Here is a 19,178-nt window from a genome sequence, read left to right on the forward strand (position 1 = left end):
AATAAATAAGCCAAAACTCGCACCACTTTCCTTACTTACCTTACAAATCTAGTTTGTTGCTTTGGGTTTTGTGATTAGAGTTTTGCATGTATCATACTGTGGTGTTGATGCACTCCTTAACAAACTGGGTGTTGTTAAAATTACACACAGACACACTGGCTTCAGTTAATTTTCAACATGCAACAAACTCTAGAATCGCCTGAAAAGAGGTCTTTCAAATTTAATCTAAAACTAGCTTTTGTGCAAGGCTGTGAGGTAGTTTCGACCAAATAAAAAAAACTTTTTTTGTAATTTTATGCCAGGCACTATTTGACATATTAATCTGAAATAATGGTTAAACATGTAATAGAACAGTGGGTAACAATCGACTTTTTGTGTAGCTTGTTTTCTGTTTTAACTGTCTTGTCATCCACACAACCAAAAGGCTCGGTTGAGGGCAAAGACTGTGATGGTTCGGCTCTGCTCCAAAACAGCACCTCAGTATTGCAGTTCAGTACAGTTATTCCTCACAGTGAGCAAGCAGGGAAAATACATCTGACTACTCCTCAGCCTGCAGTGGCGTGGTTAAAGCATGCTACATCAGGCCAGTGGAAATAGGGTAAAAACAGTCAGAAATAGCTATCTCAGGACTGTTATCTTCATTGTGTCCTCTATATTCTAGATCTTAAAACAATTTCAGGCTTCAACTCACACTCTTTATATTTACATTACTTTTGTTTCATATGAGCGGTTTCACAGAACTGGTCTCACTTTCTGCCTCTCTGCCCTCTGTTTTCACTCCTGTTAGTCTCTCCTTCATTCACTGTCTGTCTTTCTATCATTTCTACTTGACTATTTATCCTTCCTTTGACCTGGGCCTGTGTGGCAGGCAGGGAGATCCAAGCTGCCGTGGAGATTGGTTCATGACCTAGACATGACAGAGCTGATCAGTTTATAAGCCTAAACGAAAAGCTAAACAAAAAGTCAGTATGGGTGTGATCCTTCCAGCTTTTTTTGAAAATCTTTTTATATAAGGACCCTCAATGCACGAAGTTAACCTCAAAGAAGCAGCACCAACAACGACTGTGTGATCAGACACTTCTAATTTTTCTGCCCTCTATCCTCTGTGTGTGCAAATGCATAGTGCAGAAGACAGACCATGTCAGCTGACTGCCTGCGTGTTTGTACAATATGTTGCAAACTTGGATTAGTGTGCATTTCTATTCCAAAGAAAATCATCGAAAGGCAAAACAATCTACCTTACCATGGTCAGGGCACTATGCATCTGTATAAACTTTGTCATTATATGCTAGTGTAACGTGTGCCATTCAGACATAGATGAGAGAGGCTGAAGCAACTGCTTTCCACCATTTCATTAGATCTCTGAAGGAAGACAACAGGGAAAACACATATTGCATATTGTCTTTAGTTTGGTCACTGCACTTACGGACCTTCATCAGAGCAAAGCAGCACTCACATTCTTTTTTTTTTTAACTCCTGGATGCCTGTAAACTTCCTTACTTCCTTCCTCACGTCCTTACGCTGCCCTGTGTTTCAGATGTTCACTGGAAACGTTAAAGAAGCAGCCTGTTATCCAGCAGCCATATTTCATGTTTAGTTAACTTTACCTTGATTTTTGTGGCTCATTCTGTAATTATATCTCTCGCATCGACTGAAATCTTCATATTAAAGCAACAACATTGACATTGTATTTGGTTTTGGCAGCTGCAGCACAGCTGAAACATGCCAATCATATATAACAGCCAATCATATATACATTATGTTACATTGTATTAGGTAGTTAAAATTCTCAGCAAACACTAATTTGCATTCATTGAGTTTACAAATGAGCGTTTCTCTAAATCACTTGAGCCCCAAGTCATTTTGTTTTCTATGCCATGATTTGACTGCAGCTTGCATAACATTTTATCCTATTTGTGTTTCAGGTATCAGGACATGAGAAGACAAATTGGCTTTGAAATCAGAGATATGTGGTACAATCTAGGTAATTTAACCAACTCCTTGTGTCAGTATTGTTCAGTTTCACTTGTAACCAAAGAAAATTGTTATTTTTGTCTGAATTAATTCAAGATCATTCATACAAACTCTGCAGTAGCACGTCAGCAATTGACATATGTTGGCACAAGTGTTGTTTTTTCAATGTCTTTTTATGATTATCTGCCAACTATGTAACCTCACACTCATTACAAGTCAACCCAGCAGAACAGCAGCTAAATATAGACAATCATGTGTTAATTGGCTCTATGTTGTGTGATGAGAGAGACTCGGTAGTCAAGTCTTAATAGAATGCGATTGCAATACGGGGCTTGGGGTCTTATATTTGAGCACCTGTGCCTCCCTTAAAGTCTTCTCATTATAATCTACACCATCTGATCCATTTAATTACAGCTTTCCACCAGATTAGATTTACTCATTCAATGGGCCCCTAACTATTTTTTACCTGAGGTGTTTGGTTTGAAGATATTTACTGCATGATTGTCATGGAAGATTCTGATGAGAGGAGACTTCATAAACATGGGGAGCCAGATTTCTTTTTTGTTTGCTATTTTTAAAGCTGCAGCACAGCACAAGGATTATTTATGCCTCGTTAGGATCACATTTTGTTCTTGTTTTGTCGAAATCTACAAATGAATTGTGTATACTGTGCTTTAAATATAAATCTTGTGTTGCTGGCCTTTTTAACAATAAATGTCCTTTTTCCTCTCTTAAGGGCCCCACAAGATAAAATTCATTCCAGAGATGGTTGGTCCTATCCTGGAGATGACGCTAGTTCCTGAGATCGAGTTGCGAAAGGCCACCATCGCCATCTTCTTCGACATGATGCAGTGCGAGTTCCACTTCACTTGCAGCTTCCAGCGGGTGCGTCCTCTGAAACATGACAAAATGGACTTTAAAAAGTAGTGGGTGTTGGTGTGGGAATCTGAGGAGGAGTAAACCGTGCAGAGTCCATCTGAGAAAAAGTTTCATAGCCACAAGCTTACTTGTAATTCTGCAAGTATAATTTTGTGTATGCCGCGATTATAAACAGCCACGGTAAGTGGAACTTAATGTTATGCTCCATTACAGAGCAAAATTAAGCCTTTCTGCACAAGGAAATCCGTTTGGCTACAGCTGTTCTGTCATAAGATGTTTCAGGCAGTTTTCAGCTCTGTGTATTTATGTCACCTCCCTAAGTATGTGATGTACTTGTATCAAATTGTAAAGCAGCACAATAGCTTCCAAATGTCCCTGCCGGCTTTTGTGGTCCTGTGAAGACAGTGTCAGTTTAACCCTCACCCTTCTCTCAAAACAAGAGAGTTGTAAGAGTAATTGAGTCAATTGGATATGACTGCCACTTCCTTTCCCTTTGGTGAAATCTGATCAAAAAGCTACAGGAAAAACAGAGCAAAAGTAAAGGGGTTGTGTCTCATGATGCAGCCTTGTTCCTTGTTCTAACCACATTTATACAGATTAAGAAAAGCTTTAATGTTAAACAGAAAATACCAGTGCACAAGCAGCTTGGCTGCAAGAGAGGGACGATTAAAGTCAAAGCACAGATCCCCTCAGCCAAGCCTTGATGCAGAGAGAGAGCGAAAGTGAGACAGGGAGATGGCGTTAATGAATTGAAAAATTAGCTAGACTGATTATTTACGCCTGCTCTGTCTAATTGCAGTTTGAGAACGAGATCATCACCAAGCTGGATCACGAGGTGGAGGGGGGGCGCGGAGACGAGCAGTACAAAGTTCTCTTTCAGAAAATGTAAGTGCTGATTAATGGGCAGGATTATGAGCCTCTCACAAGTTAGATAATGCTAATTGCAACATAGCACTCCTCAAAATAATCACAGTCTGCTGATGATCACACAACTTCTCATCACAGCTTGCTTCTGTGATATTTGCTTTCAGCACAGTTGGATGCTAACTCTGCTTTAATGGGAAAAAAAGAATGTTTCTCCAAATCCTTAGTCGCAAAAGTTTGACATTTTAAACTGTCGAAGAACCTCTTATACATGCTTCACGTGATTTGTTTTCCTCTCTGCCCCTGGCTGCTCTTCCTCCACGTCCTCAACCACACATAAACACAAAACGTCACTTCACACCTCCACTCCAATCAACACACAAACACATACCAGTTTATTGGAGCACTGCAGGAAGCACAAGTACCTGGCCAAGACTGGTGAGAACTTCGTCACTCTGGTGGTTCGTCTGCTGGAGAGGTTGTTGGACTACAGAACCATAATGCACGACGAGAACAAAGAAAACCGAATGAGCTGCACCGTCAATGTGCTCGTAAGATGATGTTTGTTTTTTTATCAGTTTCTGGATATGCACAAGCTGTAATTATGACACATTGAATCTCCTTCATCAGTGACATATGGGCAAATGTATAAATTACTTTAACAATAGTTATTAATATGGTCTATATTATCAACACCTAGAAATTGTTCAAAGGCTATTGTGTGACCATAATGACCCACAGACAAGAAATAATAATAACCACTTCCACATGTTACAGTGCATTAAGAGCAGTTCATCTGACAACACCGAAATGTCAATTTTGTCTCACGTGACTACTGACATTGAACCACAGGCCTCTGGCCTATATTCAGGATTTACCTGAGTCATGTTTGTGTGTGCTGTGCCAGTTTGTGTAAAATGTAAGTTTTTAGTTTTAACCAGGAGAGCAGGGTGACTGCCTGCCAGTATGATTCTGAAGTCAGCCAACTTTACTAGATACTTAACATCTGCCTGCTGCAAGCTAGGATCTTTCTCTTCTTTTAAAAATAGTATAAAAATAATATGCTGTCCAGAGATTTCTAGAGTTATGCAATGTAAGCATGATACACAGAAGGTTTGTGAACAGTATCACGGCATTGTTGTTTTAATGGTATGTCTCTTTTCCTACTGTAGAACTTTTACAAGGAGATAGACAGAGAGGAGATGTACATCAGGTAAGACAAATTCATATCAAGCCTTGTGACTGTTAAGCATGTTCAAATTTCTGCATTTTACCCGCAGCACTAAAGTACATTACATATAGTACTTTAGGAAACTCGGTGCTGTGACTGTCAGTTTAGCAAAATATTTTACCTACCAAAGGCTAAAGGCTGTCCAGTTTGACTCTTTTCCTCTAAGCCAGATGTCCCCAGAGATCCAGAATTAAATATTTGAGTTTGGTAAAATATGTTTCCATTTCCACTATTTCACCAGTCAGTGTTTTCCACCTGTCTGTCAAGCATTATTGGAAGTAAAAGAGGCTGTCAAGGCGTATCACATAGCGGAGTTAACTTTCTGTCTGTTGTTAAAGTGTAAAAACCCCACCCAGACATGACCCCATAAATCATTGCTATTTTCTGCCAGGTACCTGTACAAGCTGTGTGACCTCCACAAAGAGTGCGACAACTACACAGAGGCTGCCTACACTCTGCTGCTACATGCCAAACTGCTCAAGGTAAACAGACACAACAGCAACACCAAATAAATGTAGAAGTACACTTTCTAAAATACTCCAAACATCGCAGAACCCAAATACACTGTTAAGCTTTTGTCAGGCACATGGCATTTAACCTCAGGCATTAAACAAGTGTGTACAGGATTTAGTGAGATAGGGTTGCATCCCTTTAATCCCTCCATGGCATGAGGTGGCTGCTAAGAGGGCAGAATTGCTGAGCTGCATCTTTTTCATCTTGCGTAGTCGATGCAAATCGCAGCTAGTATCTGATCTTTCCTGAAAAAAAGCTAAGACATAGTTTAAAGCAGACGAAAAAGCAACAGCAGCAGCCACCTGAGGTGCTTCATGATTAAAATGTACTTTTTCCTGTCCTTGTCAGCAGGAAATGGAGAATCCTCTATTGTAAATCGCATGGTTCATTGCAAGACAGTTGTGGTTTAAGATAGAAAACGGGCAGATTTCTACCACACTTTTAGTGAAATTAGATCCTAAATTGGATGCATAAATATTTATAAGCTATCATGACAAGCATTTAAGATAACACCTTTTTGTAACACAGGCCTGCACTAGGCTTCGAAAGTTTATATATCTGCCAAAAATATACCACAGCCACACACAACTCCCTACACAAAGAGCTTCAGTGTCTATTCCCAGTCGGGGATTGGTATACCCTGAATTTGGAGTTGTTCCTCTCTGCCTTTTATCCAAAATGGTTGCACCCAACATCTCATCTGTATTTGCATAAATAGCTGGCTGCTTCAGCATTTGCACAGGTCCAGACAGGGGAGAGCAGGCTGTGACTAAATCCCATTTTCCTCGCTAAACACACAGTAACATTTGCAGGACTTGTTTTGTTTTTTGTTATTTTTTATTATTTTTTTAATTCTGCTGAACTCCCAGCAGCTGTGGCATTCTTGACAATAGCATACCATAAGAGGAGGATTCACTATTATATTGTGGAAACTGGTTAATTTTGCTCCAGAGTCTGGATAAATCCTTTCATCTCCATTAAGCTGTCCAATGTAATCGTTGAAGTCACTGTCCTCCTTTTATATCCACACACAGACATGTGTAAACAAGCTTGAATGAGGATGAATGATGGATACATAATTCTGCAACCACCAGCAGTAAAAATGGCTCCTGTTGTAATAATTAATCCTCCAGTAGAGTACCTGCAGCACTATAATAATGGTTGATGAATTTACAGCACTTTCTGTATTGTCAGAGATTTATCAGCACTTTAGTTCTGTTGATGCAGGGTCACCAGCCATCATGAATAAACAGAGATCCATTCTACCATGTAAATGCTGCAGGCCAGCTGTAAAGGAATCGATAACCTTACCCAAAGCCTCCCAGCATCCCTCTTCATGCCACAGCAATAATGTGCAGAACAATTTCATTTTCACCCATCTCCAGCCGATGGTATGCAAATTCCTTGGCTTTACTATTCAAATTTGGCCCTCACACAAAACTTGGTCAGATTTTCACAGAGATCTCTTCAGGTTACTCACAACACTACAGAATCCCAATTAAATGATTCAGACCTGGCAGGACACATAGGATTATGCTTCCTCGACACAGAGGCCAATCAGATTGTCCATCTCCCTGTTAGCCAAGCTGCTCTAGCCTGTCAGAAACCTCATTATTCTCCATGCTGGGTAAAGAAAAGGCGTGATGGAGTACACCAAGGATACCAGCGTCTTTTTTTTTTGCATCTCTCTTACTTGCCTGCTATTGTTTACAAATCAAACTGAATTTGTGATAGATAAGAATACGCTGCTGCATGACTCAAATGTATCTGATGTTTATTAGTATACATGATGCCTTCTCTCTGCTCTCCTAGCTCCACTTCAGTGGCCTGGCTTCCAGTGGGCTATCCCACTGGAGCACTATTTTGGGTTACGGGAATTCTCATGCTAAATACTATAACAGCAGGTATCAGCCACAGAAAGCTATGTATCTCACTGATTCTGTCTCTTAACCATTCAGTATGTATCAACGCCTGTTTCATTGCCCATCTCTCAAGTTTCCATCTTGCCCTGCCAGAGTGCAGGGCAGCTTTAAAAAGAATTACACATCAATCTTGCCCATTTGCATTGGCTATAACACAGTGATTGATTTCTTGTCACCTGTTTCCCTTTTGCTGTGTATTGTATTGCACAGTGTTGACCGCAATGCTAACTTGTCCTCTGTAGTGGTCAGACGAGCCATGTGCAGCCCACCTGACCCAGCGAGATGGCTACCAGGCCACCACTCAAGGACAGCTTAAGGACCAGCTCTACCAGCAGATTATCAATTACTTTGACAAGGGCAAGGTAAGAGATACACACACACATTCAGGCAGACACCCACACAGAAGAGTGGTCGTAATCATGATAAATCCTGGATTTTTAGACGCTGTTATCTCTGTTAAATACCTCTTCTGGCATGAGAAGGTAGGTTTTGAATAAGAGCTGCTCAATTTAAGTTTTATATTCCTTTTCTACAGAACAGGGATTGTAAATAATCCTCTTCTTTTAGCTGATGCTCTTATGGATGAAGGTGCTTATCAGACCAAAGGAATATTAATGTGGAACCTTTGTGTTTTCCCCCTACATTTCATGAAAAAACATTTTTTTCTGCTCTTTTCTCCCACTGTCCTTTCTCTTTTTTATTAATACCATTTCAGCGACGTACTTTTTTGGGGGTGTGGGATTTTTGCCTTTATTTAATAGTACAACTGAAGAGAGACCGGAAGGGGGTGATATGCAAAAGAATTTAATCAAACCCTGGCCACTGCTGTAAGGACTTAAGCCTTTGTATATGGTGCTCATGCTCTACCGGGTGAGCTAACCAAAAGCTCCTTCAGAGACATACTTGAATGGCATGTCTGTAGAGAGAGTCTTTGAATTGTGTGTCAGATTGAGAAAATGTTCTAGTTGCATAGGACGTGGTTACTGTGCTATTCTTCTACACACTTCATATTTTATTCCAGAGGAGAAAAATGTCTTTCAACCTGCAAGCTAAGCTTGGAGTGGATCTGCAGGACTGCAGCCAGAGCTTCTCAGAGCTGATGTCCCAAGGCTTTGTATGTGTCATCAGTGTTGGGGTGCAGCCGCCACTGTTGGTTCTCTAGCCAACTGTCATTCAGCAGGATATGGCCAGGGAGGCAATACATTGAAAGCCTTGGCTAAACATGCGCACACAAACACACCAGAGTGATCAGGAAGTGTTACAGTTACTGTAAAAATACATCAGCACTCCAGAGAGGTGGTGGGAGGTGGGTCAACTGAGGACAGTTTCTACGAGTGTCATCTGAGTCATCCAGAAAGCAGTCCCAGATGGTCCCGTACCACTCTCTCACTGATGGCAGGCTGATCTGAGTAGCAGTCTGGACTCGGCCCACCTCCAGCCTGGCCCAGATCAGTTCAACCCAATCTAGTCTGTCAGAAAGCCACTTAGAAGCCTTTCAACATGTTCAAGTGGCTCCCTTCTATCTGTGACACCACTCCACTGCATTGGATGAGTCTCAAGGGGAAATTTATCACTATGATAAATTTACTTCTCCCAAGAGGCTTGCATCTCAGTTTTAGAATTTAGATCAAATAAAAAAGCTAAAGAATATTGACATAATAAGAAGAATTCACGTTTATTTATTTTAAAAAAGGAATATATTGAATACCATTGCCTGGGAGAGATAGTGTGCTTTATTCAGCTGGCTGAAAAAGGAATGCTTTATCTCAGCTTGAGTCTTGATAATTATTACATTTGCTACAACTGTCCCTGTTTATATATCCAATAGATGTGGGAGGAGGCAATCATTTTGGGAAAGGAACTGGCTGAACAGTACGAGAATGAAATGTTTGACTTTGAACAGCTTAGCGCATCCTTGGTAAGTACTATTATTTTTTTTTCAGCCTAATAAGTCAAAAGACCGAATAAATTTTACCTAACAATTACGTTGACATGTCTGAAGTGTGGAAGCATTTTAAAGTGTCCGAGAAAGACACAAAAATTGCCGTTTGCAGACACTGTTCTGCTGAATTGTCTCCTAACACATCCACTCCATCTGTGGCTGATTTTATAGAAAAGAACCGCTGTGAGTGTTTCTGTCACTCGTTTCTGAGAAGGCGATTAAGCTGGTCGCACCTAAATTTGGAGTGCACATGTATTCATGCCTTTATGGTAAATTCACTAAAACAGACCAGTGCAAGCTGACAGGCAGGTTAGCGTCTTTATCCTGTCATTTTCTCTCTTTACAAAGACAAGTGTTGAGAGTCCTACCTGAAGAGAGGCTGTGAAGTCTTCATGTTACGTGACCACATACATTAGTTGGGTTGGACTTGATGAATTTAGCGCAAGGATACACATGTTACAACATCAGGTTTTCATAATAAGGTGTCTATACAGTATGGAAATAAAATTAATTGGATTATATTCACTGAAAGAATAAAACATATTACATGTGTACATTAAAAGTAAATGGACACCTGTAATTTACTTTACCGGACCTTCTTGGGAAACACTGAGTAAAAAGCACCTTTTGACTATTTAATTTATGCAATGGTAAAAAAGGGTAAAATAAATGGGAAAAAATGTGAATGTTCTTGTTCAGTGTTTGGTATTCAGCATTTCTTTTCATTATATTCGGCTTCGGCCAAGAATTTTCATTTCAGTGCATCCCTAATTTATTTATTCAGGAAAGCCTCATTGAGATTAAAATCACTTTTTCTGTGTGGTCTGGCCAAGATAGGTAGTAACAACATAAATTATATGACACAAAACATGTCACAAGATTAAGACAAGAATTAAACAAAAATGCATTTGTAAAATCACCAATAAGGATCATACAAAGGAAAAAGTGTAAATGTTTTCCATGACACTAAAGCTTACCATTGTGTCTCCCAACAGCGGAAGCAAGCCCAGTTCTATGAGAACATAGTGAAGGTCATCCGGCCCAAACCAGACTACTTTGCCGTAGGCTATTATGGCATGGGGTTCCCCTCCTTCCTACGCGTGAGTACTCGAATGAAAATACATCCCCCGCCACGCTCAGCACACTTTCACATGGCTAATAGCACAGCGTGGGTGAACCACTTGTCAAAACAGATGATCAATAGGTTTACCAGCGCTTACTCATTTCTCAGCTTTAGCCGTCAATACATGTGTTTCACACACTTCGCTCCCACGGGTTTTGGTTGTTTTGGCGGGAGTCACTTGTTCAACATCCCACCAGGTCTGGCTTTCACTTACTTACTCACTCACAGATAAGAAACTGTGAATCACAGCAGCTGTTCCATGTGTGGGCTATAAAGTAGATCCAGAATAATGTGCTGGACCGATGCCCTTCAGTGTGGGAAAGTGGGCCCCTTACAAAAGAGAGAGAGCTGTGAATAAAAAACAATTTCTGCCTCTCCCTCCTAGCCCTTTCCTCTCTCATGTTCTATCTCCCCTTGCTCCTTTAGCTTTTCTCCTTTTCTATGTATCTATTATCTGCCTGTTTTTAACACTCTGTCTGCTGGTCAGTAAGTGAATCCTAAAAATCCCCCCTAAAGTCACCATTGCAGGACATAACTATAATAAAATGTGGAGCCCAGAAGAATAACCACCAGAAACACCCCAATCTTGTTTGTCCTTGACATGTTCTGTGTACCTCCTGCACAACAAAACAATGCACCCAATACAAAGTAAAAGGAAGCGATATGGTCACATTGTAAATTGCTTTTGGTGGCTGCTGAGTCATGGGTTAATATCTAAAAACTGTTCTTGCATGTGGAGTCACCATACAGTGGAAGCCATCCTGGTTAGTTCATTAGATCATTATGTATATTTACCCTTGATGAATTGAATGATCACCAAGTCTATTTATAATCCTTACCAACATGTACCACTAAACCTGAACTTCTGATCTAAAAGCAGGCATTTGATATTTCATACTGGCCTTATTTAGTGTTTGAGGTGCTACTGTGTGCATATCAGACCTCTTTTGCTGTCTGTCTGTGAAGGATGTCCTGTTCTGTCCACATATCAGCTTTTATTTAAACAGAAAATTGAACTGACTAAGGACAATTTGTTCGCTTTTAATATATTCCCAGTTACAGCAGTTTTTAGGCTGTCATCTGGCTTGCTACTGAAGGTATTGTTTTCCTGCATAGGAGGCATTCAAGACATTTATATCCCATAAGCAACACACTAAATGGTCCAAACGTCCTCACGGAGTAAAGTAATGTGCAAGTCCAGTTTCAGGAACAGTGATCCCCTGATCATACCCTTTTCATTCTATTATGAAGAACAGCCATTTCGCAAGGGTCTTTTGCTACTCTCCGAGATCCATGTGCCCCTTCTAACCCCTTTCATCTGTCAGGGCAGAAACTCCATTACAGACAGGGCAAGCTGCACTGGCCTAATCTTACTGGCTATTTAAACAGCCTGTGAGGACAGCTTTGAGTTCTCTTTTTTTATTATTATGGAGGCAGTTTGACCTTACCTGAAATAACTGGGGCAAGTGTGTGCCAGGTTGCCTTTGCCAATAAAAATCTGCACTCAATTTAGCCATATACTGTTTTGTCTTTTTAAATCGTGGTGCTCCTTATGCTAAAGTAGTTACAAGGTAGTGTACAAGCTGGTCTTGAATATTCAGGTAAGTAAATATTAGCCACTATTGCAACACAGTTTTTCCTTAATTATTTTAACCTTTTTACTTTTTGCTGAATTAGTGTAGCCAAAAAAATGTAAAGATAGAGTGAGTCAGTTACATTTACCTTTATTCATTTAGCTGACACTTTTGTTCAAAGCGACTTACAATTGCTATTTATCAGAGGTTGCACACCTCTTGCTCAGGGACACATTGGTGGATGGGAATTGCACCCGGGTCTCTCACACCAAAGGCATGTGTATTATCCATTGCGCCACCACAGTTGTGGTTGCGTTATGGCTGTTACATTGTCCTGCTATACGGGCTCTGAATTTTTACGACCTCTTGTCGTACTTCGTAATTATGTTGAAAGATTTCTGTGTTAGTACATAGGGATGTATCCAAGTAGGGGGTTTACTTATTAAGATAAATATAGTCTAAGGGTTGTTTCACACCCCCCACTGCTGCTTGTGTTGCATCATCGCTGTGTCCTCAGGGTAATGACAATTATGTGAGAAAATCAATACTCTGATAAAGGCAATTTGTATCCACCACCACCCTACACCCACCCGCACCCCTTAAGAATTGATTTTGTGCAAGAGTGCTTAATTTAGCTGCTTATGATTTATTAGTTGTTAATATAGTTAGACACAAGGGCGCTAATTGTAAAATGCTCTGGATCATGTCATTTGTTTAGATCTGCAGACGCAGCTAGCCATTGGTCCCAGTTATATTCCTTTTCATGTAGATCTGTGCAAAAACCCAAAGGTTTTTGTTTGTTTCCATTGGTGGGTACTTGTAGAGACTGTTAAATTCTTCTGTTACTAGCCTAAGTTATTATTTCAACTTTGAAAGTCATTATTCCCTTTTTAAGAAGCTTTGAAGCAAGACTTCAAGCTTCTATTGCATTTATTTGCTCTATAAAGAATCCTCAGTTGCTCTCAGCTTTTTTTTACATGTTAAATGTATTCTCAGTATTTCAAAGACAGGTTTCCTCTACAATTGTTTCTCTCTTTTACATCCAGTCTGCATATTTCTCCTCCTCTTCCTTCTCTTCCTATCAATCCTAAACTTTACTTAATCCTTGTATTGGGTTTCCTGTGCGCGCTCAGCTTAAAGAGTAATTGAGGGTGTGTGAAAGTTGGTTTGAAATATGTATCCTAACACACCACATTCAGCGACGCTCAGATATGAGCTGTCATGTTCTATCATTCAAGATGTTCCTCAGACAGACCCCTGAGCACACTCAGGGAGAGGAAGGAACATTCCTGCCTCATACATTTTTAGGAGCCCTCAACTTATTTTTGTTTCAAAATAAAACAAGATGACCTTTTATCAGTCTCTGTGTCTGTTAAAACTTATCTTATTCTGCACTTTAAAAGGAAGTATCCATACATTTTACAGCAAATCATCACTGCAAAGAGGGCGAGACTTCTCATTGACATCTCATAGGGGTTCCTGTTACCCTTTTCCCCATATGTTACAAACCTGTCTTTCTTCAAGCATGTCCGGCGCTGCATTGCTGCTTTGTCTCTTGGCTATATGAAATTGCCTTTTTTAGCCACCAGCCAAGAAAGAAAAGACAAATTTAGGAGGAATTTTTATCTCAATGACAGTGATTTTTCTTTTCCAGAACTAGCCTGTGTAGGTTTGAGGGTAATGAAAATGAGAATTGTGATATTGAGATTACTGTATGCATGACCAGAAGGCTCAACAACATAATGGAAAGTGGCTGTCGTCTTATGAATACGCATACACTATGGTGATGCATAGTGCATTTAATGAAAAACATTAAATGGCCTTGATCAGATTTGAATGATTTATATAAAATATAGAAAGCAAATCTTGTAGGGGTGGTTGTGGTGATGGAATAATGGATAAGACACATGCCTGGTTTCAGTTCCCCACTGTGACCCATCCACCATTGTGTCCCTGAGCAAGACACTTAACCCCTCGTGTCTCGACCTCTGACACATAAAGCAATTGTAAGTCGCTTTGGATAAAAGCGTCTGCTAAATGAATGAATGTAATGTAATGCTGTAGTTATTCACCATATGAAAACTGCAGCAGTGCGTTGTCAGGGAGATTTAGCAGATTCTCCTGCGGTTAGAGGAGATGACTCTGGAAATCAGTGTGCTTTTGTCAACTTATCTATCAAAGCAAATTTGAAAATGGCCCCAGCCATATTTCATGGCTGCAATTCCTTTAATTAATTGGGGAATTGAGATTGCTATTGTGCAATGATGGTGTCTGAAAGAAAGAAGGAAATGTAAAAATGGCGAGACTATTCTCCCAAGGTAAAGTCTTGACTTTCAAGCTGTGTTTATAGTCTAATGTCGACATGGTGATGATAATGAATGAAGCTGGCGATTCATATCTAGCCCTCTATGAGAGCAACTTGATGGTTTCCAAAATAGATTAAGCCTCGGAGATGTGAAGATGGTGTGGGGTACCTCGGGGGCTGAGATTTTACCACACTGATGGACATTGGCAAGATGTCTGAACCATTACAGTGGTTTGAAGGCAACTTCATCAGTAGCTGTAGCTTGCTGCAGTTTGTGAAAAGAGCCTTTGGCAAAATGGTAGTAGCTGTTTGCAGTTCACTAAAACAGAAATCCTCCCCATGCAAGCCCCCTCTGAACTCAGCTGGGATTGACTATTCACTGAATCTGTGCCAAGAACTTTCTGTCACCCTCATTTCCAAGGATTTAATATGGAGATTATAATAATGTATTTTAACCCAGCCACAGTACCCGGCCAGTAAGTAAATTCACAAATCAAAGCCACTCTCAGCCATGTAACATTCTTTTAATATTACAATTTTGTTATTGTCCCATGTTTGTCCTTACAGCTATCATTTATGATTTCTAGCTACTGGATCTAATCCTCATGTGAAATGGTCTATGAAATGAAGCTGTATGTTCTCATACTGTCATATTCATAAAATGGGGACAATGTACTTTATAATATAATCTGTGCAAACTGCATGATTGTGGTCTCACTGTTTTTTTTTCTTTATTTTCCGTCAGAACAAAATGTTCATCTACCGCGGGAAGGAGTATGAGCGCAGGGAGGATTTTGAAGCGCGTCTTCTCACACAGTTTCCCAACGCAGAGAAGATGAAGACGACAACACCACCGAGCGAGGACACAAAGTGTTCTTCTGGACAATGTATCCTCAGCGCAAATCATTGATTAACGTTCAACAGTGTAGCGGAAGATGTTATCTAATTTTTGCTTTTTAGTTTTTATTAGAATAATTTTTCAAATTTCATCAGGCTGTTTTTCATAATTTCTTTTGGTGCAGCTGGCTGGGAGACATGGTTTAAATATTAATAATACATATCTTTTTCCAGTGTTGCATTTTGGTCAATGTAATGAAATTCATGTCAAATGCAGTTAAATACCCCACTGTTCTGTATTACATCAGACAAATGGTTTACATATATGCTAAAAATTGTCTTGGGCAATAGAATTTTATGAAATGATAAGACAAGATATAAGATTGTATTTTACAAGTTGATTTCACTGAATGTCGATTAACAGTAATACTGAATTATCACCAGGGCCTAATTGTATTTCATTCATTTGAGTTCAACAGTTTAATTTATTTCCTTGATGTTTCTGCTGAAGACATCCAGTGTTTCACAGTGAAACCCATCCTAGACCTGCCTGCCAAGTTCCAGAACAAACCCGTCTCTGAACAAATAGTGAGGTAAGCAGGATATCCCCATTCCACACACATTCATTTCTTTACAATTACAAAGTATGTTACTCAAAGTCACAGCATGCATTTCAAATTAAACCAGCCCAATTTACTTTTCCCACTCAGTCAAAAACAATTTAGAGAGCTCGTGATGACATGCAAAAAAAAGTTCATTAGCATTTTCAAGAGTGTGCATTTAGGACCATTGTGGTACAAGCGATTACATCTTGATGTAAATGTGTGTCTCTCTAGAACAAACAGCAGTTGACCTTCTTCTCGTTTTTGTGATTATTAACTTGCACCTGCCATCTGTTATTAGTCACTGTGCCAAGTATAACATTGTCTCTCTGACATCATTAATACCTCTGTGTCGTGCACTGGGGCCACAGCAAACACTGGACCCCTACTCCCCCACTTGTTTGCCCATCTGTATGCCAGCCATCACCCACTGCATCACTCAGCTGTGCAAATTCACTTTGATATGCCACCCAACGCTTCAATGGACATAATTAAAAGAAGACATTTACTTGGAAAACCTTTAGGCAAATATACCTGCACACTGATATTATCACAAACCTGCACCATTGGTCACATCCCCTTCCAGCAGCCTGTTGGCTTATTTGCTAACTGTGTCTGATTGGAATATGTAACTCTGTTAATAGCCTAGATTAGACAACCGTGTTTGGAGAGACCAACTGTCTGTCTGTCTCTCTTTCTCTGCCAGCTCTGTTCTCTCTGTGTTTTTCTTCATCTCTCACCGTGCTTTTCCCCGGGTCTCTCTCTCTCTCTCGCTCTCTCTGTCTGTTGTCTCTCATTTATTCTCTGATTCAGTGCAAAAGATCAACGGTGCATAGCAATGGGACTGAGCTGTTTGAGCCAAAGGGTCACAAGCAGCAGGCAGAGCACACCCCTTTCTGACCTTGCTTTGTCCAGACCATGCAACTGCATCATCTCAAGCCCGCCAGCTAATGACATGTAAAAGGCTTAATTGGGGTAGCGCAGCTGATTTAAAGCTGCTTTAATAATCTGTTTATAAGATCGGAAGCTCGGAGGCTCAGGTTTAATTTTTTTTTTGGTTTAATGCCACACTTTCTTCAGCTTCCCAATTTGGACATGGGTCACATCATGCTTAAATAATGTGTTGCCCTTTGTGACCAAGCACAGAAGGGAACATCTGATTGTTGGTATAATATAAATGGCACAAGTACCAGTAAGACCTGAGCCCAATTTCTCTATGTAGTTTAATGTCACATTTTGAGGTCTGTTCATTAGCAAAACATTAACTGTGCTTAGTAGAAAAATCCCCATGTGCATCCCATCTGTACATACTTATTGTTGCTATAACAAAAATAAAAGGGCAGTGGTTTTGGAACTGCAGTGATTCCTTTCATATTTTATTCATTTTTTTTTTTTTTACAAATAAAGGCAAACCATGCTCTTCAAACCATATGGCATTGTTTTAGTAATGGGAAATGCAATATGCTGTATAAGGACAATATATATGTACTCATTTCCCCACAAGAGTGTGAATGGATTTCTGTCAGCAAGAGAGACAGCTAGAAAGATGGAAAAAGAGCAAGTAATGCGTCTATGTGGTGTACCATGTATGTGCCCAAGCAGCTGCTCCTACAGCCACTGTGTAACACCATCATTTTCCTATTGTGAAAAGTCTATTAACCTGATTAACCAAAATTCATCCCTGCTAGTTGTGTGCTTCTGTCGCTAATGCTGTTGCTTCTCTACATGTCTGACATGTTGGACTAACTTAAGGGGCTGCCAGTGATGTGTGTGACCCAAAAATGAATTTATTTACCATGTAGACTAGGCTGTGCCTTAGGAAACTAGTTAAATCCAGCATGCTAAATGTCATAGTTTTTGGCAGAGCTAGCCTGGAGGGGGGCTGTCCTGTGCTGACCTGAAGCAAAGCAATCAACCGTTGAATCAAGCTGTAGATTGTCCATAATAGTTTTAATTTACTCATGTGCTGATTTTCTCCCTCCCCAGTTTCTACACAGTAAATGAAGTCCATAAATTCCAGTACTCCAAGCCAGTTAGGAAGGGAGAGAAGGATCCTGACAACGAGTTTGCGGTAATTTCTGTCTTTTTTTAGCTTGTCCATTTATTTTTTTTAAGGGCTTTTATGTATTATTTGTTAACATATATTTAACAGCAAACATCTTGTACTCTTTTAAATAAAATATTTCTTATTCCTAAAAATAAAATGAAGGTATACAGCCATAATACAGATCATTTTAGCAAATGTATGGATTTGTGTGTGTGTGTGTGTGTGTGTGTGTGTGTGTGTGTGTATAAATATACACTGAACAAAATAATAAACACTACATTTTTGTTTTTGCACCCATTCATCATGAGCTGAACTCAAAGATCTAAGACTTTCTCTATGTACACAAAAGGCCTATTTCTCTCAAATATTGTTCACAAATCTGTCAAAATATTTCGGCAAAGCACTTCTCCTTTGCCGAAATAATCTGCTTGTTTCTTGTTTCTGCTTGTTTCTCAGTTTCTCATTTATTATAGGATGCTGCTGGATTGTTGTTGGAGGTTTATGCCCCACACATATTTCCACCTGAGTAAATCATCAATAGCATAGCAAACTTCTCATTTACATAGACAGAAAATTTTACACTAAGCAAGAGGGATACAGATAGTTTTATGTCATTTTTATTTGTAAACACAGGAAAACTGGTTGCCAACAAGACGATCCAGACAAAATAAAATTGTTGACAGTGATCTAAATCTGGTTGCTTGGTGCTAGTGCTTACTGTCGAGTCCTGATTTTTAGTACATATAATGAATGATGTTATGTCCACACTTAATATGCAGGTTGCAAATGACACGGATGACAAATTAAACCCATTCATGAATTCCTCTGTGTGATTACTGCAGCATGACTTCAGCAGAGCAGGATGATGTATTTAACTCATCTCAGACTTACTCTATTATGTTGACAGACCAATGGCACTCTCTCCATTCTGATGGATACCCATTGCCAGATATATTGCATATGTCATACATTTTAAACATGTCAGTGTACACACATCTCTGTAATTTGCCATCTCTGCAATGTGAGTAGTGAGTATGCTCTAAAGCTGACTGTCTTTACTTTAATTCTCCCTCCGGCACACTAATAAAATGGCATACAGGTTGAAATCCTCTGGCAAGGGAAATCATCATATCCTGTGGTGTGTTTTTGTTCTTGAGATTTAAAGTCATTATTTGAGCTCCATGATGTATTACATGAGATCCCATCTTATTTGGGTTATCTGTTAGAGGGGGTTAATGAGCTGCCGTCCAGACAGGAAGGTTTCGTTCCCACCAGCCCACCTTCAATGGGCTTTGATTGAAATTACATCATCTTTCACTCATTCTTGCAACAAGAGTCTTAAAGCTTCTTTTAATGTGGTTTGGC

At 39.8% G+C, this 19,178-nt stretch overlaps 1 protein-coding gene across 1 annotated transcript in view; it reads left to right on the forward strand.

Moving 5' to 3' along the window:
- dock1 (dedicator of cytokinesis 1) overlaps positions 1-19,178 on the forward strand; it is a 186,306-nt gene that overhangs the window by 145,612 nt on the left and 21,516 nt on the right. The window contains exons 32-43 of the mRNA XM_046069923.1: positions 1,926-1,984; positions 2,711-2,859; positions 3,653-3,738; positions 4,112-4,268; positions 4,890-4,930; positions 5,340-5,430; positions 7,626-7,745; positions 9,212-9,301; positions 10,321-10,425; positions 15,073-15,214; positions 15,676-15,757; positions 17,753-17,837. Of these exons, the coding sequence (XP_045925879.1) occupies positions 1,926-1,984; positions 2,711-2,859; positions 3,653-3,738; positions 4,112-4,268; positions 4,890-4,930; positions 5,340-5,430; positions 7,626-7,745; positions 9,212-9,301; positions 10,321-10,425; positions 15,073-15,214; positions 15,676-15,757; positions 17,753-17,837 (1,207 nt within the window). The remainder of the gene's footprint in view (positions 1-1,925; positions 1,985-2,710; positions 2,860-3,652; positions 3,739-4,111; positions 4,269-4,889; positions 4,931-5,339; positions 5,431-7,625; positions 7,746-9,211; positions 9,302-10,320; positions 10,426-15,072; positions 15,215-15,675; positions 15,758-17,752; positions 17,838-19,178) is intronic.

This window comes from Micropterus dolomieu, linkage group LG14 (assembly GCF_021292245.1).
Source record: "Micropterus dolomieu isolate WLL.071019.BEF.003 ecotype Adirondacks linkage group LG14, ASM2129224v1, whole genome shotgun sequence".
Lineage (NCBI taxonomy): Eukaryota > Metazoa > Chordata > Actinopteri > Centrarchiformes > Centrarchidae > Micropterus > Micropterus dolomieu.